Genomic DNA, 22,334 nt, shown 5'->3' with positions numbered 1-22,334 from the left:
GTAACCTAAATGAACCCCTTAACACTGATGCGAATAAATGAAACCAGCTTCTAGCAGCTAATTATGGATCTCAGTACACGAAGTATTGTTTAATGTGTAACGGATTATAATGTCCTTTTTTTATATAATTTCCAAATGGTGACATCTTGGACACAATCAGGGTCAGATATAAATGCCTGTGTTGTTTACGGTAGATTTAACAGCAGAGCAGCTGTGGGAATAGCTGTATATGTATTTAATTGTAACAATTTAACCTTCAAATAATGGTGCCTGCTGGAGTTGACCCAGTAAACCTCCATAAATGACACAGGTTGACCCACCTGACCCCTGATAGTGGTCTGTCTTTATCAGATAGTCAATTTCTAATGATGTTCAAGCAGAAATCTTGGTGAATTGTTACAGATTAAATTGTGTATGGAAAGCAGTCCTTTAATGTTTTGTGAAGTTGGAGGTTTAAATGAGTAGCAGTTGGACTGATTTACATTTGTGAAGATTGGAATGCTAGACAAACAGTGAACCCATTTATTTTCCAACTGGGTAGCTTTGGAAATTTATCCTTATGCTAGCTAAATAGATAGAGGGAAAATAGTGTAATAAAAAAGTGGATTGAAAAGAATTAGCTCTGCTCTTAAAGGAAAATTGGTTTGTTTATTTGTGGACTTTTTCTTTTTTTCTGTGGGATTACTGCCTGCTGCTGATGATGATTGAAAATAGAGATTATGGGAGGATCTTGAAATCTTTAAGTTATTTATAGTCAACACTCTATTACAGAGTTTAGAGGTCCCTATTATTCTTCCCACCCCAATTCTGGTATCCTGGCTACTAACAATACAAAATGATTTTGAGTAGCTATGTTGAAATGTAGAATTCTTACATAAAAGTTGTTCTTTGGTGTTTTTTTTTCTAGTTTCCATCTTTTGTATTGTTGTCCATTGACAGCAATGCTGAGAAAAATTCTTTTGTGCCCTTTACAAGATTAGGTAAAGGAGCCTTAACTAGTGCCAACATGTAACATTTGCTTTTCCCAAAGAAGTCACATTTAAAGTCAACAAAAAACAAACAACCCCCCCCCAAACCAGTGCACCAGTGGAAAACAAAACCACCTCTGCACCCAGCAGAAAACATTAAGTCTGAACTCAAAATGTTATGTATTCCTCTTATTCCAGGCTAAAACAGACTTTAGCAAATTAATTTTTTAAAGCATTTAACAAATGAAAAAGACACTGCCTAAGTGCACTTCGCTTGCATGGCAACACTTAACACATGTGGCTTTGTGCAATATTGTTTGCATCAAACTCCTGGCTGGAGGATTTGGTTTCTCAGCCCTCAGAGAAGTGACAGAGTTCGGATTAAACCCACTGGCTACACGGGAGTGTCAGGATGCCTTTCCCAATAAAAAGTGTCAATGCCTTTTGCTTTAGCGATGTTGATCTGTGGAGCCAGAAGTGCTCTACCTGTGTCTGCATGGAGTGTGACAGCTTTCTGCACGAGTGGCTCTGAGCACACACGCTTCCAGAGATCCCTGATCTGTTCCAGCTCCTGGGGAGAGGCTGCCAGTGCAGCCACGCTTGGCTGTGTGAGAACCTGTGGGTCTGTCTGCATCCTCGGGATGCTCCCCTCTCTGCCTTGGGGGAAACCTGTTGCCTGTGATGCTGAGGGTTCAAATTCTGCGGTTGTTTCCATAATTGTGCAAGCTCAGTGACAAGAGCATTTGGCAAAGGCTGACGGTGAGGCTCGTGTGGGGCCCTGGGTGTTCAATGTGTGAATTGTGCACTCATTAGGTGACAAAGAGGTAAGCATCAGGTGAAAAATCTATAATCCTGGCATGCTGGCTCCCAGGAACAGTGGGACAGGGCAAGTAAGCAGAGGAAGTATGATGGATTCTGCCCATTCACACTTTCAACCTTGTTTGACGTTCAAAAGCAGATTTAACCTCCTAAAAGGGAAAGAGCTAAACCTGTAACTACTTCAGTTTGGGTTTGCACACTGCAAGGTTTAAACCTGGCTCAGCTTTCTAATCGGTTAAATTTCTGATTGGGAGGGTAAATTGAAGCCAAGCCTCCCACTAAGGTGTGTTTTTTTTTTTTTTGTTTTTTTTTTTGTTTTTTTTTTTTTAATGGAATTGGCATAAGATGTAAATCAGGGCACAATTTGGGCACGCATGTTAAACGGAGTTGAGGAGCATATTAAGATGCCACTGTGTTAGGAGTATATAATTAGGCAAGATTATTACTCTTCTAGCAGGCAGATGGTAGTCTTCAGCCTTCCCTAAAACCCTCACCCATTTTTTTTAATAGGCATGCAAGATGAACAGGAAAGAATATACAATAGGCTGCATTAACATGCCAGATTGGACTGAACACCATAAATTGATAACAGTACTTTTGACACGACTGTGACATTAGTGGAATGACCATTATAATTAACCTACATCCTAGAACTCCTGTCATATTTTACAATGGCAAAAGGAAGGCCATTTATATTACAAAATGACCTCTGTTATCACCTTGTTTGGAAGGGAAGGTGTGCCTAGACTAATCACAAGAAGTGTAAAACTTCCATTTTGAGAAGTAGCTCTTTCATTGTTCAGAACAGATATTTGAGGAGATCTCACTGCTGTCTGTCATCTTTTCTGATGCACAGGACGTGTGTCAAGGTACAGAAGACTACTTAAGAAAGCAAGAGAAATTTTGCTGTGAAGGAAGATGGCTTTGTGTGTGCCTCCTCTGGTAATGCCAGATCTTTGTGGCTGTAGAAAGAAACAAAATCTGGAAGCCTTTAGCTGATTTCCTGAGGATTAAGACAGTTCAGACTTACCCCACCTACACCCTTCCTCTCTGCTTTTTGCAGTCAGTGATGTAACTTGGGCTCTGCTTTTCCCCCTTTCCCCTCTTTTTAAACGTTGAGCTTCCATTCCAACTCACATTAACGTTAATCTAAATGCATCACTAAGAGAACAAAGGCACTCTTTTACACCACAGCTCATCAGTCCACACCTGTGGTTTATTAATTCTGTCAAAATGCCCATTTCAAAGGTTGGGAAGTGGGAACTGTGCCTGAGTTTGTATATTTTCACCAGTACCATGCAGAATACACAGCCACAGAATCCCAGTTCAACTTAAAATGACAAACCTCAACTCGGTGTGTTTTCATGTACTATTTTATAAAAAGTGAGTGTGGACAATATGTTAATTTGTATACTAAATTTCGAGACATGCAGTGAAAATAAGGAGTACCCAGGCCATCAGGATTTATAAAATGACCACTGATGCAAAATCTAATATTAGTCTTTGAAATAAGGATGTCCCTGGCATTGTATTCCCTCTCCCCTGCTTGACAGAGAATAAAGGCAGCATTTTGTGGGCATTTTACAGTTTATACTGGAGGGTAAGTGTTTACAGCTACATCAGGACAGCAATTTCAATGAGTGTGTAACCATTTTCAGCCCAGCTTCTATTAAAATAAAGGCAATTTCAGATAGAAGGGTAGAACAGGTGATTTAAACATCTCTCAGCGACAGCAGATGGGGGTTTCAAGCCCTACTCCGAGCTGACTCCAAACGGCAGAGAGAAAACATCACAGGAGCAGGGAACGAGGTGCTAAAGACGCCGGCAGGGAGTGAGAGGAAGGACACACAAACTCTGGGAAGTGGGAAAGCTGGGAAAGCCGAAGGCAGGCTGACATCATCACTGCAGTCACAAGTGTCAGGCAAAGATACAGCTGAGCCCACTTGCAAAATTCTCCACTCGGTTTTGTCAGTCACACACACGCCACCTGACAGAGTGTGAAAGGCACTGTCTGTTTACAGGTTTGTTTTTCCGGTGCTTTCATTCCCTCCCCGCCAGCTTTAAATGTCCTGCAGAAATTTAGGTGTGTTTGAGGTTACTGTCAACGCGAGGTGAAGGGCTTCCGAGGAGAAGTTAAATATGTTTACAGAGAAGAAAGGGGAGCACTCACACCATGAAGATGATTGTCACTAAGCTCTGCAGGTACTTAGGCGATGGAAAAACTTCAAATTAGGAGTAAGCTGGACAGAGACATGAGAGATAAGAGGATGCTAAAACCTCTAGGCTAGGAGCAGAGCTAAATATTCACAAAATTGCTACAGCTTTAAGCATCAGTATCAAGAAAAGCGTTGGGGAAATATCTCAAAACCTGTCTGTCTGGAGCAATTAGGTCCTGGAGCTGAATAGCTTTATGAAAGGGAAAATAGGAGACAGTGTCTATTTGACACCAGGGGTCCAGGCTTGGTGGCTCAGGAGCTCTCTTTCAGGCCTGTGTGTACAGTTTTCTTCCTGGAATACAGTGTGTGAGACAATGCCTTTTTCTCCTCACTCTGAAAAAGTGGCATTCAGGAGGCCAGTAAAGGGACAGGCATGTTCAGAGTTAGCTCAGAGCTGGAGTTCATGGCCCCAACAAAAGTCCCTTTAAGTGAAGGGAGCCTAATTATCATCCACACCAAGACTTGCACTGGGTGGTGAGCTGGAGACACTCACAAATAATAAACAGTGGATTTGTCCATAAAAGCAGAAAAAAAATAATAAATCACTGAATCTTCACAAAAAGCACTAGGCAAAAACAGGCAGGCATCTCTCCAGGCCAGGACCAACTGCTTAAAGGGTGGGAATGTGAGGGTCATGCAAGAGCAAGACCCAAGGATGGGCTGCCCCAAGGATCAGTGAGATATGTGTTAATATAAATATTACCTAGCTTGAAAAGCAGAAGGGGCTGGAAGGAGTAACTGGGCCCAGAACATTAGGAAAAAAAATCAGTGTTGGCAAAGACAAAGTAGTGCAATGTGAAGAAACAGTTCTGTAATCTCATGAACGTTGCATGCATTCTGTTAGGAAAAAAACCCTAAATGGTAGATGATAACTAAAAATGAAATGTGGAATCAAGCAGAGAGTGCTACATACTTTGCAAAACTACCGTAGAGAAGGACCCAAAGGTTTTAAAATTTTAAGGGTGAAGAAAATGTGTAATTGGGGAATAAAGCCAATGGCTGGTGAGCATTGGTGAGTTTTGGATATTGTCGATGCGTTTGTGAATAAATTTTTTCTCTTCAATAAATAAATTACATATTGGTGGAATTTGTGGCTGGAGTAAAAGGAAAAATCAAATCTAAAACCCCTCAATAACACTATTTTGTATACAAGGGGCAGCAGAACATTTAAAAAGTTAAACTGAAGTCATATAAACACATCCTTACTCAGAATCTGCTGTGTGGTTTTGATTAGGTTGAGCAGAGTAAGAAAAAAGGATTCTAAAGGACAACAGAAATTATTAATGAAATGGTGAGCGACAAGATTTCTTCTGCTTAAAAGAGATCAGAAAAAGGTTTTATAGTAAATCTCAAAACCCCCATGCTGGTGGTGAGCCAGGTGTCTAACAATGTGGAGGTTTATTGTTACACAAGTAACAAAACCAAAAGATTTGAAGCTATTAATGAGAGAATGTAGTCAGTGGGAGGCTTTGCCATAGGAACCACAGAAGAGCTATGCTGGAGCATCCATGAAAAAGGATTTTTTGTGAAAAACAACAAAATTAATTCTTCAGAGGGCCACTAATCCCAAATTGTGCGGAAGAAAGGTTCCCTACAAGCAATCTGCTTTATTAGGCTCCATGAGAGCTATTGCAATAGAATCAGGATTAGGGTCACTTTTGAGATTTTCTGAAATTCTTTAAAACTCCTGGAACCACTCCCTGTTTTCACTGGATGAGCTAGACTGTATTTCAGGTAAATTCATTCTTTTGTTCTCAAGTCTGTAAGACTATTTCAGCAACCCTTTGCCCAAAATACATGCAAAGTAAAAATCAAATAAAAGATTAGATTGAAGGCTCAGGCATAAAAAAAAAGGCTGAGAATTATTAAATAACCCAGTTAAGCTCCATTTCAGGAGCATCTAACAGCACTTTTCCGGGGAGATCAGTGGCCCCAGGGAACACTACAATGTGTGTTAGCTGCAAAGCAAAATTGTACATTAGTTCACAGTTGTAATGGTAAGAGAGGAATATTAAAAAATATTCATAACAGCTGTGCTTTTTTTTTTTTTTTTTTTTTTTTTGGGGGGGGGGAAGAAAAAAGAAAGTTCACTTCCTCAGATCCAAGAGTGCTAACTATGATGAAAATCCTTTGCACTCCGGCTAACAAACATTGTCTGCTTTGCTTGACTGATGAAGATTAGCTGACTTCTTACATTAAAGAAGTTTGTCTTGTATGGGCTGAAGTGACAAGACAATAACTAAGTGCTAATTGTGCATAACCAACACTAAAGATATGCAGCCCCATTATGGCATGTAATAAATGAAGCGAACAACAGAAATATATTAGGGGCTTTAATAATGATACCAGAACTGTGGTTTGGAAAAAAAAAACAGGATGTGAAGGGTTTAGGAAACAAAACCTAGGACACTCTCTGGGTGTCTCTCAAGTGGGTACTGTAGGAGCCTCTGCCTGCCTTGCTTGGCTTCTCGGTTCTTTGGCAAGACAAAATTGATATAGGACTTTAAATAGCATTAGAACCTATAATTACTTTGCATTATTATATAGTTTAAGCAGTGGTTATTACTTGCCTGGTATTTTAATTTCCCAAGCAACATGATGAAAAAGGTCAATTTGGCTTTTTTTAAAGAGCGTAATTGTAGTGTGCTACACTTATTAGCAGCTGTACGTTTTATGGTTCTTTAGGGATGTTTGATTTTTAAATGACTACAGTGCTAAAAAATAATACACTGTAGGACAAGGTGAGTTAGGAAAGCTTATTTAGAGCTGTGTCTAGTTGTCATGTTAGACTACTATCTTCCTTATTTTTCACTGCTTCTCTAAAAATGTATGTATCTTGTGTTTCTTCCCAACTGAAGAAATGAAAAAAAAAATATGAATGCTATAAAATGCTAAATAGGATCATGTAATAACTGAATAATAACTGAAAATAATAGGGACATTAAGGAGTGGACGTAATTGGCTCTCTCACTCCCTAGACTTCGTAGAAGTCACTGACAAAGCTGCTATCAGCTCTGGTGGAGTCAGAACTGGAGCTCTCGGTGAAATCTACGGGATTTGGCCACCACTCGGAGTGAAGCTGGAATAAACTTGGCTCTATTCACCTCTGAAAAAACCAGTTGTTACAATTTCACCATTTTTGACACTCGTTCTCCAACTGTGCCATATGGGTGATGCTTCAGAACAGGGTGTCAGGTATGCATCCTTGGTATTTTTATAACCTACGGTTCGGATATGGAAATAAAAATAGGACTGTAAGAGGTCCGATGCTGCTACAGAGGAAATGGTGGGAACAACATCTTTTAAATTTAAATGATTACAGTTCTGGCAACAGGAAGAAACAATGTGTACTTTAAAAGAAATACATGTGATATAAATGAAGAATTAAAGTGAAATTAATGCAATAATGACAAATGGTACTGCTATGCTCTTCTGCAGAAAAGGATCTCAAAGACCTTTATAAATATTAATTAATTAAACCTGACAGACAGCCTTTTGAAGGAGAGGAAGTAACATTATTCTCTTTTATTGATGCGGGATTTGAGGCACAAAAAGTTTTCTGGCCAAGGTTATGAAGGATGTTCTGTATCAGTCCCAGGAATAGCATCCAGGTCTTACTCTCGATCTTGGGGTTCTATTACTGGAAAGTGTTTCCTCTTTGGAATGTATGCCCACACCACTGCCCAGCTAGCACTTAGCTTATGGAACAGATCCAAGAAATTCTCTTACCTCTGATTACAAAGCTGACATGCAAAACAGTCCAGGTGATAAACATTGTCCTTTGCTCTCATCACCATCTCAAATGCAGGTATGAGCTTACTGCAGGCAGCACAGTTTCCTGTAACGCCAAATAACCTGGAGATACAGAAAGAAATAGATTCTTGATTCACTTTATATATTTAATAATTTGAATTTTTTATTTTTTTGCCCCCACAGTCTGGTCTTTGACTAACTTCCTAGCACACCTCCTTTTGGAAAGCCTGGCCTTTCTTTGGTGCTTCAACTCTGTCCGATTTGCAGCACAAAGACATGGTCTTGCTGAAGAGAGCTTTATGACAGACTAATATTGCACCTCCTGTGACGCTGTGTTTTCTTTTCTGCAGGTTATACTGACCTTCCTTGATAAAAGAAACATCTTGTTAAACTAAACAAAGAAACAGTAAACACATTAGGGACGTTACATAACTGTGCAGACAGAGGTCAAGCTGTTTGCATAAGTGGGAAGAGTCTTCTTAGATCCTGCCGTGCAGGAGAGAGCCACATAACCTTGGCTTTTGGTGCGGCTTATTACTAAAACACACTTTAGCTAGAAAAGAAATAACACTTGAAAAAGCCAACATTCTTCGCATTTTTGACATCTAGTGCTAAAAGCTTTACCACTATTATTAAAAGAACATTTTATGAACAAGTCATTTAAATCGTCAGAAAGCATTAGCGGTTCATGCACCTTACAACCCTATACCATAGTTATTGCTATGATTATGTTATTCAGGTAGCACATTAAAGTAAATGAGGCTGTAAACTATATATAGTCACATCAGGAGTAGAAGTATAAAATACTGTAAGAACAATATGAAATGCTGTTTTTGCCAGACATCTATATAATTTTCTTTTTAAATTCCCTTTGCTAAAGATTTTTCAATACTTTTCAAGTGGGTGTATTACACACACACACACAAAAAACAACACGCCAGAAAAAACCCAACCAACATACATACACATCCTTTTGTGGCACAGAAGGATTATAATGAACAAGAAAAATACGTTAACTCTACGTGGCAGCAATCTTTGAAACTAAGTTTATTTAAACTACTTAATAGTTGTGATGGATTATTAAAAGTAATGCTCTGCTTGTGCATAGCAGTTAATGCTGTTTTTAACTACGAAGCACACCAGATGAAAACGCCACATCTGCCACTTTTCTTTTTTTCCTCAACATCAGGCTGACAGCAGAAAAATATAATGGCTCTCAAGGGAAACACCAAATTAAAAGCAGTTCTAAACTAATGAATTCAAAGGTGCTCTGTAGAAAATTCAGTTTGGTAACATAAAAATGAACACAGTTTTTTAATCACGTCCCTCCATTTTACTGAATTTCATGGGTTGCCAACAAGCCTACTTAATTCTAAATCCTTTTACCTTCTGCTTCTACTTAAGGTGTGCTGCCTACAGAATACATGGCTGTTTAATTTAGTAGTTGAGACCCTTTTCCTCCTGTCTGAGATGGTGGTTTCTGTGATCACATGGAGAAATGCTGGGACAAGGCCATCCTCATTGGCTTCTGTTAGAATAACTCAAGTCAACTTTTGATTTTTGTGAAGTCTGACTACTGAAATTACAGGTTATTTTAGTGGATTATAAATATTCCTTTTGTGAAACGTTCTCTCCCAGTTCGATCTCCACCATGCATGGGTTTCACTGAGGTTGTCTAAATCCCACTCATGCTTTCATTCCTTGTCTGTAACGACACAAGGCTCAGTTGCCTTTGAGAGATGGGCTGACTTTGTGTTAGAGATGATTATAGCCAAAGCACTGGCTCTGCTTTCCTGAACTTGTTTGTAGGAGATGATGGCAGTTTAGTTGTGTGAGGGGAGCAGAGCAGGCTGCAAAGGGGCTGTAGGTGCATAGTGCTGATATTCCACATGGTTGTGGTAAAGAGAAAGTCAGGCTTTAAGGCTTGAGCACAACAGCAATGTTTAAAGACAAACATGAGAGAGGTCTCACCACCTCCTAGCTCCATGTGGAGGATCACACAGCACCTCAGTGCTTAGGTGGTTTAGGAGCAGCAGCTGAGCCCTTAAGGCACAGCTGAAGGTCCTGGCCAGACAGGGTGTGAGTGAGGGGCAGTGTCACCTTCCAGGGCCTCCTTGCAGGTGTGTGCGTGTGAGGAAGTAGAACTCCATTACAGCCAGCACTGCGGTTTGCATGTTGCAGAGCAGTGAAACAATTTGGGATTGTCATCCAGCCCTGAGGAAGAGGGAGATTTACTGCACCCGAGTCCACCATGTGCAGATTTCTACAGTCCTGGAATGAGAGACCCTGCAGAAACTGCTTCAGCTAAGCACCAGATACATTAAAATTTTTCAATTACGTAAAGGGAAGGAGCCCTCCTTGCTGCTAGTCCTTCTCCACCACACACAAAACAAACATGTGAGATTTATATTAGCTATTGTTAATTTTGGATAAAGCTGTTTATATGAAGAACATAGTTTTCTGCCATTAATAATAATAATAAAAACCCCACAATGCCATTTTGAAATTCTGGACATAGTTTCCCCCAATTTCAATTGCTCTCGCTCCCTGAGCATTTATCAGCTACCTGATTAGAATTTGTTTCCACACAAACCATTGATCATCAGCCTATTACTAGGCAAATGACAGTTAATTACCCACTACATTAACCACTGGGACCTGAGACCTGCTTCTGCTGCCATCAGTCAACATGATAAATGTGGCAAGTTCAGTAATGCATGGCCAGCCCTGAGCTGCCTGCTATAGTGTGAACAACCCTCAATCTCACTTCCAGGCCCAGGAAAATCTATGGCAATCTGCATAATTACAAGCTCTGGGTTAATAACAGACAAATGATTTGTTGCATCTAAACAAAGTCCTTGGAATGGGCCTGGTCTCCTGTGGCTGCCCGGGCTGCTGTTGTGCCACCGGTGTGCTTCCCGCTACAACGTGCACAAAACACATCTCTGACGCTGTATCCTTCCAATTTGTTGCCCTCCAATTTATGGATTCTGCATATGTGATTTTTAATCATTAAAGAACTCTTGAAGCAATATTATCTTAATTATTCTCTGCTGTAGCCGGGGAATTAGGCTTCAGATAAAATTTTCTTCTTCTGTGCACTTTCCCTGCCTCACTGGAGGCTCCATCAGTTTTCATCTACACCTGGACTCTGAAATTCTAATGATGAATTATTGCCCCTTTTCCTAAGAGGGTGAACCTTACATGGGAACATTTTACTGAACTGTCAGCTCACAGACTGAGTGCGGAGATGCGGAAATCTGATCTAATTTACTGCAAAACGATGCATTTGTTAGACTTTCTCCTCCGTTTTGTCCAAGGATCAAGAGATCAGTCAGGAGCCACCTTCCTGTAGTCCTGTGCACAGGAGTACATGTACTCAGCTCTCCACATGCCATTTTGTATTCCTCCTTTTTTCAAACCTGTTACACAAACAAGTTTCTGAAGCGGGAATTTTACTACTGGACGGGAGAAACAGTTTCTTGACAGGCTCTTGAGTGGAGCTGATACACCAAGATACAGTCTCTTGCTTTGTCTATTTTACCAAAAGAGTGGCAAAGATTTAATTTCTACTAGTACTTGCAGCTCCTGGGTACCATTCTGTGCCCTATTTCCTTTTTCTCTGTGGTAAGAGAATGGTTAAACTCAACCACATCTACTTACAGATAGTTAGACTGTGCCTTAGCTACCTCAGTGGATCAGAAAACTGAACCTTACTGATTTCACCTAGGAAGAATAGATGAGAAAATTCTAAAGTACCAGGACATATCTTTTCTCTTGATGATCTGAACCAACATCTGGAATTTTACATTTATTCCCTGTATATGCTCCAACAGAGATTAGAACAATCAGCCACAGCAAAAGCTTTCATTCTTAATGGATTTGAGCAGTACAGAACATCCTGCACAGAGCTAAAAAATGAAAGACACGCAGAAGCCCTTCTACAAACAAACCCAAACCTGACATTTTGAGCAGCAAAAAGTGTGATTAAGCACCAGGCTATTGATTCTACTTTGGTAGGTTTACTAAACACAAACCTGAAGGTTAAGTACCGAGAGATGAGAAACGGGGAAAAAAGTTGAGAGGGGAAAGACAAGAAAAGCAGAGAAAAACAAGAGTGCAGAGATACATAAAAGATCTGAGAGTTTGGACTACACGATTCTCACGAGGCAAATGCTTTCCAGAGGGACCCAATTTAACCACAGAGACACCAATTTCCATCCACTCCTACAGATTTTGGGTGAGGCTCTGAGTAAGCAGGGAGGACCTGGTTCTCATCATTGCCTAAGAAATGCTCCACCACAGCATTGCACTGTTAGGCAGGACTGCTACGTGCTGGGATGAAGCGGATTTGGGCCCTAATTCCCTGTCAAATTACATGGGACTTGCACAAGATTTAGGATCTGATGTTGTTGGTTACAGCTGCTCCCACAAGCTTCCTCCTTTTGTCATTCTTGTTTGACAGCTGTCCTCTCTAAGATCCGTTGGTTTGCTACCAACGGTACTCTTCCCTCCTACTATAATTTTGTATTGAAATGTTGGATGATTTGGATAAGATGCCTGTGTTTCCAGCAGGAGGACAAAATATCTGTTTACACAATGGAAAATGAAGGGGAAACAAGCCATCTTAAGACAGAGGAATGACAAAACAGACATGAAATGGAGTTTCTCCTGCGGCACAGTAATTATAGATAGTTTCACATGGTTTCAAACTATTTGTTCTCCTCATTCTCACTACAGGGTTAACTAGTTTCATTAGGGAAAAAAAAAGTTAAGGACCTGAGTTCTAAACCTGCCTTCACCACTAACTGAGTGGGTGACCCAGGACACCCACTTAATTTTGGTCTCAATTTATTCCTTACAAGGAGGTGAGACCTAATCTTCACATTGTACTATCCTTGCTAGATACTGTTTCTATAAAAAATTGAAATGCTGCTTTCAAACCTCAGTTTCACAGTGCATGAGGGATCAAAATAATACACACAACATGGTTTTAAATGTAATCAGACATTTACTGAAATAGACAATCAGCTTTTTTCCCCCTTAGTAGGTTTGTGTATTATTCAGGATTTCAATTCAAGCTGTATGCACTGAAGGACAGAATTTGGCCCTTAGCAAATACTTCAGACAACATAAGATGCTATTTGGAGAAGCATAAAACCACATAAAAGAATCTAAAAGTTAATGAGAGAGACAAAAAAATTATCTAAGGATTTAGATTACAAAGCACATTGAAAAGCATAGTTTTGAGAACATGTAAATTTTACATGCTGAGTATTATTTAGATTATTAGATGGAGATTTCTTAGACATTTTGAAGTGACTTTGGGACACAAGTACTACTGGCTTTAAATAGCCTATATTTTCTTACTTCCCACAAGGTATTTTTGAAAATCCTCCCTGTCAAATTGTAGAGAAAAGGAAGCAGGTAAATCTGTCCCACATGCATTTTCATGAATGCCTGGAAAACTTACTTCACTCCCACCCATCCTCCTTTCCCTGGAAAAGTTTTCTAAATGCTCATTGAAAATTAAACGTGCTTCCAGCCAAGGGGAGAGGAAAAGCTGTCCCACTTTGCCTACTGAGGTTAAACCACACGAGAAACAAGAGCAGAGGGTTCCCACTAACCCTGCTCATCCACAGCCCTCCTGGCTGCACCCACTGCTATCCAGCAAAAGACTTTTGGAGCCTCTGCTTGAATTAACTTTGGCTCAATAATCACAGAGTGCACAGAAAGAAAGGAAAAAGGTGGGGAATGAGCTAGCCACAGGAGAAATTGCCAACTTTTGAAACAGTCCTGGATTCTGTCCTCTATCCTCAGCGCTGCTTGTATGTGTTTCTCTAAGCCCCTTTCTTTTGAAATCTTTTATTGACAAAACTGGGGTGTTGAAAGAGGGAATCACTACTAAGGTGCAGAACAGGGTGCTCAACAAATCGAAGCCAGTAGCCTCCAAGCTAGATTTCCAACACTTCTCATCTCTAGGTGGTGAGGTGGACAAGTTTCCACAAGAGCTTGGCTGTCTGGGCACTGAATTATTTAAGAAATGTAAAATTGCAAATGTAGTAACATAGGAGCAGTTAAATAAAACGGTTTAGGTGCTTATCCAGATCAGGTTAAAACCTTGTCCCAAATTTCAGATACTTCAAAAGAGGTGAAGAGTGAGAAAAGTCAAACAAAACGGCCCAATTGATTTAAGCACGTTAAGGAAGGCATTCGCACACAATCGCTGAAGCATGCTTAAATGTCTGCTAAAATCAAAGGCCGATTCAGTGCTTGCCTTGTTTGGCAATGCTGCAAAAATAGGGTTAGTTTTGCCAAATGTGAGCTGAGAAACCTTTTCACCTCGGTCCCCTTCATTTTCTTTTGAAAGCAAACTTGGGGACTGAGGGATTAACTGGATGTTGGAAGTACTCCGATACTCCCAACCCTGTTTGTAAGGATGTGCCTTTTAATCAAGTCACAGATTTGTTTAATTTTAAATTTTCTTTCACCACTCTGACTTTGCTGAGGGTGAGCTGAGGAGCTTCTCTGAGGCCTGCACTGCTAAAAATTTGAGTTGGTGGCTGGATCTCAGGCAGGCAAGGATGTGACAGCAGGGCACATCCTTGAGCTGCAGCCTCAGAGCACAGTAACACTGTTGTGTCTCAGTGTGTTTGGTGTCACCTTTAGCTCACCTGCATGTGCAAATCCCATCTGGCTCCATCAGGCCACAAGTGACATTGAGCATGTGTGTATCTGCAGCTTGACCAATGCCTTAAGTTTGAGCTTTCATGTTTTTCAGACTCTGTGCTGCCCAGGGGTGCAGTTCTGAGTCTCACATTCAGTGTCACTCAGCTCTCTGCACAGAGCAAGGAGACAAAACAAATCCTTTTCCTGCTCAAGACCCAGGACAACTCTTAGGCCCAAAAACACAATGGTGGCTGGAGGGAGGAGCAAGAAGAATGGGACCTCACAACCTGAAGCTGTAATTGGACAATTCAACCCCAATATGCAAATAGACCAAAACTTATAAAAATGTGAGACCTCGTGACCGCTTGGGAATTTTGCGGCCATTTTGGGTCCATCTTGGGTGTAGCCCTGGTCAGGCCTTGTCCTGCCCAAGGTGTATCCCAGAGGCCTTTCAATAAATCCCTACTTTATTCTCCAGCTCTGTCCAGTCTCTGTTTCAGGTCACTTTCCTAAGGCTAAGGCTTTTTTTTTTTTTTTTTTTTTTTTTTTTTTTTTTTTTTTTTTTTGTGAACAAAGTAGGTAGATCTGCACACTGAAGAGGCAGGAGATGAAAATCTCTCTCAGGTGAAGCTGCTTCTTTTCACACCCTTCTAATCTATACAACTATGGTAGAAGAAAGGGTGTGTAAACTGAAGTTGAAGAGTTAATGCAGAGGGGGATTTATTTTTGCCTTTCTGTACCTGGGGTGCATGTACTGCTTTCATCACTGTGAGTTGTAATTTAATGTAGATTTCCAGTTTGTTCCATCTGCTTACACCAAACTATTTGCTGAACTCTGTCCCGCATCTGCTGATGATCAGGAAACCAAGCCTTTTTTTTCCCTCTGCAGACCAAATGAAGTAACTCTTTATGCAAAGTTAAAGTGGATGAATTCCATTTTCAAACACCTCCAAACCAGACATTCAAAACAAAATATAGATTTACTTCTATATCCTTCCCTAATTAGATTATTTGTGTCCTGGGAAACAATCTAAGCTTTCATTTCAAGTAAGTATTACCAGCCTTAATTTTGCCTGGAAAAATTTGAAGCATGACCAGACATTATGGATGTAATACCACTTTTCTAAAGCTCTAGTTTGAAAAAAAAAAGCTCTGGGAGGTGGGAATTTTGTTGTTCGGTCAATGGAGTGTTAACTCCAAAGCCTAAATCACAGAACTTTAAAAAACCTTTTTCATCTTAGGAGCAAATATAGCTACATCGTTTATGTCACAGTCTGCTACCCTGTCCCTTCAGTCATGCAGTCAGATCATCAAACTTTCAGTTTAAAGCTAAAATGCAATTTTAAGGAGTATTCTGGCCAAATTTACTGTCTGCTTTTAATCAAGTCACAAATTTGTTTCATTTTAAATTTTCTTTAACCACTCTGATTGACTCAAATGAAAAGCAAGGATGATTGTGCACGGTGCACTATGATCTATGCCTGATATTGTGGAAATAAATTCAAGTTAAAAATGACCTCCCAATGCACTCAGGGCTCTGCTTTGCACCACCACTCATGCATCGTGACATTCTTAAACTTCTACCAGTAAAGTCAACATCAATATTACATCCATTTCTACAAAGCAACCATATAAACTTCATCTTTCTACACATGCTTTACTTTAAATCATGCATATAAATCCATCTACACGCACAGGCTGAATCTAAAAATTTGCAGATACTCAGCTGACGTATTTTCATTGTCAAACTCAGGCGACTTAAAGCCAAATTTAATGCTCCAACTCACATAAGAGTAAGACTGCAATACCCCAAGCTGGTTCCTAGCCTGGGGAAGGTCTAACTGGCTCAGACAAAGTGCTGTGGCCATGAAGGTCTGTGCTGGGAGAATCATGGCCCAGCCAAGGGGGCACTTGCCATTTAGGTGTCTCTGTTGCCACACTGTTCCCAGACTTGGAAGCTTGTTTACAGCTTGGTGCTATGTCCTGCACCGTGTGGATGTCACTCAGGGCTGGACCTGTACCTTTCAGAGGAGACAAAGCATTGCTGAGCTCTGTTTGCCACCTGCCCTCCTTTCTTCTCACCTGAAGGACTGATCTCAGGAGTGATCTCTCTGATAACTTTGATAGGAATAGATGGAGGGGAGGGACCCTCAGGGAGGATGGCTTTCATCACACTCATGCTCTCACAAGCCTCGTGGGTGCTGCTCCATGCAGCAGCAGCCACCAGTTCTTGTGGCAGCATCATGCACCTGATGTCCCAGGGTGCAGGACACTTGCAGTCCCTCCTAGGAGGGAACCGATGTCCCCTGCAACAGGGATGTGATGAGTTTGTCACTTGCGACTTCCACGTGGCTGCAGAGGAAGCAGAAACCCACAGAGGTGCTACTAAGGTGCACTCCAAACTCATCCACACACAAAGGGAAGAAGGGATCTAGGAAGAAAGGAACCAAAATGAACAGAAAGCCCCCCAAGCTTCCATAATTTCCCAACACCTCTATTGTTTCTCCATTGGCTAAGGAGCAAAGGTTTAAGTGGTGCATATGGAGTTTGCCTCTGGAGATGGGGGAAGGGAAGGAAATTAAGGTACAAATATATAATTAGCTGCCTAATGTGAGGGACATAAAACACAGACATTTTTCATTCTGCCCCAGAGGTGACTGAGAATGTAGAATCTCTGGGTGAGAAATCAATGCGCAGACTGTCAGGTAAATACATATTGAAATATAAGTGGGGGGTAAGTTAATAGTTCTGTGAGGTCATATAATAAAGTCTATAGTTCTTTCATCAGCACTGTGAACAATGCAGTTACTGTGTTCCTCCCCGGTGTAATAGCAAAGACGGTTGCTAGACTCTGAAAATAAATTATGCCATGCTTTATTAAATGGTAAACAGCTGTTCCAGCCACAATACAGCACATGCTAATTGAAGAATGCCTTAAGCAGTCCTATAATAAAAAGCTTTTAAGGGTTGGAGAGGAAAAAAAACCAGCCAGCATCATGACAGACTTACTATCATGGGTTCCCTTAGTTAAAATTCAGCACATGGGTCATTCAAGGTGAGAAGTATATTCTGGGAGCAGATCTACAGTAATGAACATTTAAGAATCATTAGCAGGCTCTTTCATGCCACAATGCTGTAGGCAAAGACAGACGTGCTTAGGTAGGAAGTACAGCCACAAGGTTCACATCGTGTTTCCATGTCTTGTTTTGCTAAGAGATACGTATCCAGGAATATAACAAATGTGCCAGGAGAATTGCACTTTCTGAGGTGGTGATCCCCAGCCCAGAAACCTCACTGCTCATGGGAACCACCCTGGAGACCTGGGCAGAGAATGAGAGATATGGCATGAGCTGTAAAAGAGCACACAGAGAAAAGAGAGAAGATGATACATGGCATGGTGAGCCCCAGTGTTTCCTGAGCAGGTGTGTCACTGTCCCTTTGCAGAGCTCTGGCACCTTGTGCCAGCCTGATTCTGTTGAGATGAGGAGAGGGGGGCTATCAGGATTGCCAAAGTACAGTCTTTTTTTTTTTTTTTTTTTTTTTTGTACATTTAGAGGTCTCTGCACAGCCTTGTGCAAACATCCCTGTTTCGCACCTCAATTTTCCCATCTTTACCTTGCATTAAAAGAACGGGAAGCCTGGTGTGCAAAAGTCCCTTAAGAGTCCTGAATGATAGGTACTATGAAAAATATAAATGTATTTATAGTAGCTACTAACTGACATCAGCATTTGCCCAAGAATGACATTCAGATATATGGCACTCAGACTACCAGACACCTGCTTTCAGGGAAATTGTCCACAGAGCTAAACTAGAGGTGTGTGCGTGTGCATGGGTGTAAGAGTGTGTGCAAAATAAAAACAGCAAAAAGAGTTTCACAGGAGAGAATAATAAGGAAAAGAGCCGTGTTTTCCCCACTCCACAATACAATAATTCCTCATCCTGTCTTTGGGTTTTCTCCTTTCTAAAAAAAAACACTGTAAGATGAGTGCTGCATGGTGAGCGAGATGATTTTTTTTTTTTTTAATGTTTGCAATAAGGAAAGTGCTTGGAAATGAGGAATAAAGGATATGCGTCAATCCATTAGATGGCATGCAAATATTTCATTCTGCTCATACAAATCATATGATGCGCTTGCAAATTCCTGCAACAAAGCGCCGGTTTAATGGAACTGCTCTTCCTATAGAAATGGAAACAGGTAAAGTTTTCCTTCATTGGACTGTGTGAGCATTTCCTTTATAAATAAAAGCTGCAGTATCTAAGGTATTTCCTTTGTTGTGTCACCTTTAGGACTTACTATTTGAAGTATTCCATTGAAATGGCTACGCTCTGTGCAGTGTTCAGAATTTTAAGTAAAACCTTAAACAGTTACAAATCAAAGCATGGGGGTACTTTGAAGAAGCACATACACTATATACATTGCATTCTGTATGCATATGCATTGCTGGTATCTATATATCATTGACACGTTGGCAAAAAAACATTACAGCTATGGGGAAAAATATCTCAAGCGAAATATAAACATTAAAAAATAGATATAATTTTCAAACCTCAGATTTCAGCATTTTTAGGGCTGGTTCTACACGTATGCTTTCGAAATATGTCAGATCCTAAGAAAAATCACCATGACATTTTTCTGATATTAACCCAGTTGTTTTGATAAATATTGCACTACAGTAAGAAGATACATTAATTAAATAATTACAAATAATGATTTTTTTTCCTCATGTATTTATTAAATATTTTAGGGTTTAAGGTATCGATATTTTACACTTGCATCTGGTTTTATAGCTTCTTCCTCGCTCTCTGTGATTTTTGTTCCTCTTCTAAAAAAGAATGCTTGAGGAAATTCTGTGCTGTCTCACTCAAATTTATAATTAATGTAGCAGAAAATTATATTTCTAATTAAATAAAACTGAGCATGAATTGAGGCAAATGCTTGAAGCATTATAAACAGTACAAACTTGGGAAAGGAACAAAATCACAAACAATGAGCAGGTAATGTAACTGCATATATTAGAAACATCTCAATTATTACATCCACAAAGGCAGAACCTAAAAAGCTGCATTTCATAAGAAGGTGTCATGTTGACATATATTGCTCATTAAAAAAGGTGCCGTTTGTATATGGGTTACTGTTCTTCATATGCATGAATACTGGTAACACTTTGTGGGAAAGGAAAGCCCTTGAGATTTTGTGTAGTTTGAATATTTAATGTAACAATAGTTTGCTCCCTAATAAAGAAAGGAAAGAAATTTGGGAGACGAGGACATAAATTTGCCTATTTATTATGTTGCGCTGACTGCAGCTGGGTATCGGCACCCCCCGTACACCTCTCCAGATCTGCTGTTAAAATTAGTGACTGCTCAGAGGCTGCTCTTTAACCAAAACCACGGAAACTACAGAGGAGAAACTCCCCCCTGTCCCTTTTTTAAAGCAGAAAATGGCAGGAGGTGTATATAATATTTGTATATTATATATGTGTGTGTGTGTACTAACCTACTAGTTATCTCTGCTTACACCCTGGCTGTCAGGAAACTGTCAGCTGTACAGGAGATAAGGTGGGCAGTTTAAAGAAGATACCGAAGCCTTAAGCTTCTTAATGTGCCACAAATCAATCCCATGAAAGCAAACAACTTGAAAAAGGGGGTTATACGCGTTTAGGAAATCTCTCGGCTCCCCTCTCCTCGGCTTGGAGCTGGAGTTTTCTCACCCTGATGACCCCTGAAGTGGCCTGCAGGGACTGTGTGGAGGAGGCTGTTCCAGGAGGCAGGTCAGGAATTGAGGGGTTGTTTGGGGGGAGAGAGATCCCACTGTACAGCGTTAGGTGCCCAAACCGAGCATGACCACACTGACATGGACAAATCTGAAGGCCAACCCGCATCAGCAGCAGCAGCAGCAGGGCTTTTCACACCTGATGGGGCCCCTGCTCCGTCCCCATCAAGCTATGTTAGGAAAGGGATGTGTTACAGGGTGCCACCCCACGCCCTGTGCCAGGGGTTGCTGCTCCCCAGCTCTCCTGAAGGAAGCAGACATGCCTGGGCGGTGGAGGCATGCCTTGCCAGAGGCAGGAGTTGACAGCTCCCATCTCACAGCCCACCTTCATCTCCCCTCCAGAAGATCAGGAGAGCTCTTCTCAGTTAAAGGAATTAATTCTTTGCACTGAACGGGCGTGTGCAAAAATGCTGTGGAAAGGAGGGTGTTTGGGGGCTCCTGCCTTTGTTCCAAGACTCCCAAAAAAGGGGGAGTTTTAGCGATGCTTTGGACTCCAGCCGTCAGCTCCTGAGGGTTCCCAGCTGCCCTGAAGGACTGGAAAGGCACGAGCCTTCCTTGGAGAGGAATGGAGACTGAAGCGGGGGGATTCAGAGCACAAAAGGCTGTAAAATGGTGAACTCTCGGGCTTTTCAATCATGGTGGGCTGCCTAACTGTCTTCTACACTCCTGAAAATCCCCCTCATCAGCAGTTTGATCAAGGTGACAGAGACAGTCTGGGATTTAATCCCATCTAGGATTAAAACTCAACAGTTCCTGCCCCACGGTCCTCAGCATGCATCTATTTCAAAAGAGAGAAGTTCTTATTTTTCCATACTGTCAGGAGATGCGGCCACAATGTGGTCAAGGTTGTCTTGTCAATTTATCTGTTATTTATGTAGAGCAGGGGCCTCCTGAGCTGCACTGAGGTAAAATTTAAGCTGAGGAGGAAATATAGCAGGATGGGAGTTGTCAGCCTCTGAAATTCAGTGGAGACACTCACAGGCAGACGTTTAGGGAGATATTATAAAAGCTCAAGTAAATTTTTCCTAAACAGCATACATTGTTGTATGATGATAAGAAAGCAGGTTCTATAGGACTATCAAATCCAGACTTTATTTCTCTTCATATTCTACTTATTCAGATTTAAAGAAGGTCTGTACAAAGTCAGGGCATAGCAAGATAACATGATTTAGAAGGAGAAAATATTGGAGAGAGACTGCAAGGCATTATATGGAGAGTATTTCCATATTTACTTTGAAATTTCTTGGGAAACCTCAGCTATCTTTTGTTTTTTTCAGAAATACAAAACTAACAGACGAACCAAACCCACATCAGACCTGACATGTCTACTACTTTACATAAGTCTCTTTTCCCCTGAAACTTAGGGAACCTTCTGTGAGAAATATCTATCTGTGGCTTTAATATGGATTTTTTTGATAGAAATATGAAGAGAGAATAGCAGAGGAAAAATCTCAAAAGCATCAGCAAAAATCATTACATGAGAGATGGCATCTAGCAGTAGTTCACACATGCTGTATATATTATACTACACACTGCCTTTCACGTATTTTTAAATGGGGCTCACCAAATTACTTCCTCAGACATGACAACAGATAAGTCCGGAGATTGAGATGAAATCTTCCTCCACCTGCAATACCCCTGACCCCAGAAAATCTTGACTAACTCAGCGAAAGTTGTCTCAGTCTGTTTCACCATCCTCCCTCTCAAACCGGTTCCTCTGCTCCCGTTGCCAGACACCAGATATGACAGATTAGAACTCTATGGCAAAGCCAGCATTCCTGGGCATCACTCTGAGGAAGGGGAAACGGGGATTTTGTTTGGTTTCTCCTGCTGTTACGACTCTGAGGCCCTGAAGATAAGCTGATATTGCACCTCATTCCTTGCCTGCCTGTTGCAGCAGTGAGCAGCAGGCTACAGTGATGGGGAGGGATGAGAGAGCGGAAAGTGTGAATAAAGCAATCTTGCTCCACTTTACTGTGCAGGTAAATGTATCCTGCTCTGGACTCTCCCTGTGATACCCCAGCCTTGCTCTAGGGCTGGGGCATGCTGGTGAAGTCAAGGAGGTGTGTTACTGTGACTGAGGGACAGTGGAGAGGCAGATTGAATTGGTTATAGAATTTCATGTGCTCAGCCCA

At 41.0% G+C, this 22,334-nt stretch overlaps 1 protein-coding gene across 1 annotated transcript in view; it reads right to left on the bottom strand.

Annotated features, from left to right (window-relative positions):
- Window positions 1–22,334, bottom strand: part of LMO3 (LIM domain only 3) — a 56,724-nt gene that overhangs the window by 1,720 nt on the left and 32,670 nt on the right. Inside the window, exon 3 of the mRNA XM_083858688.1 lies at window positions 7,733–7,858. Within this exon, the coding sequence (XP_083714814.1) occupies window positions 7,733–7,858 (126 nt within the window). The remainder of the gene's footprint in view (window positions 1–7,732; window positions 7,859–22,334) is intronic.

Source organism: Zosterops lateralis (assembly GCF_965231275.1).
Source record: "Zosterops lateralis genome assembly, chromosome: 4".
Taxonomy (NCBI): Eukaryota; Metazoa; Chordata; class Aves; order Passeriformes; family Zosteropidae; genus Zosterops; species Zosterops lateralis.
The sequence above is the reverse complement of the archived record's forward strand: the minus strand, read 5'-3'. Positions and strand labels throughout refer to the sequence as shown.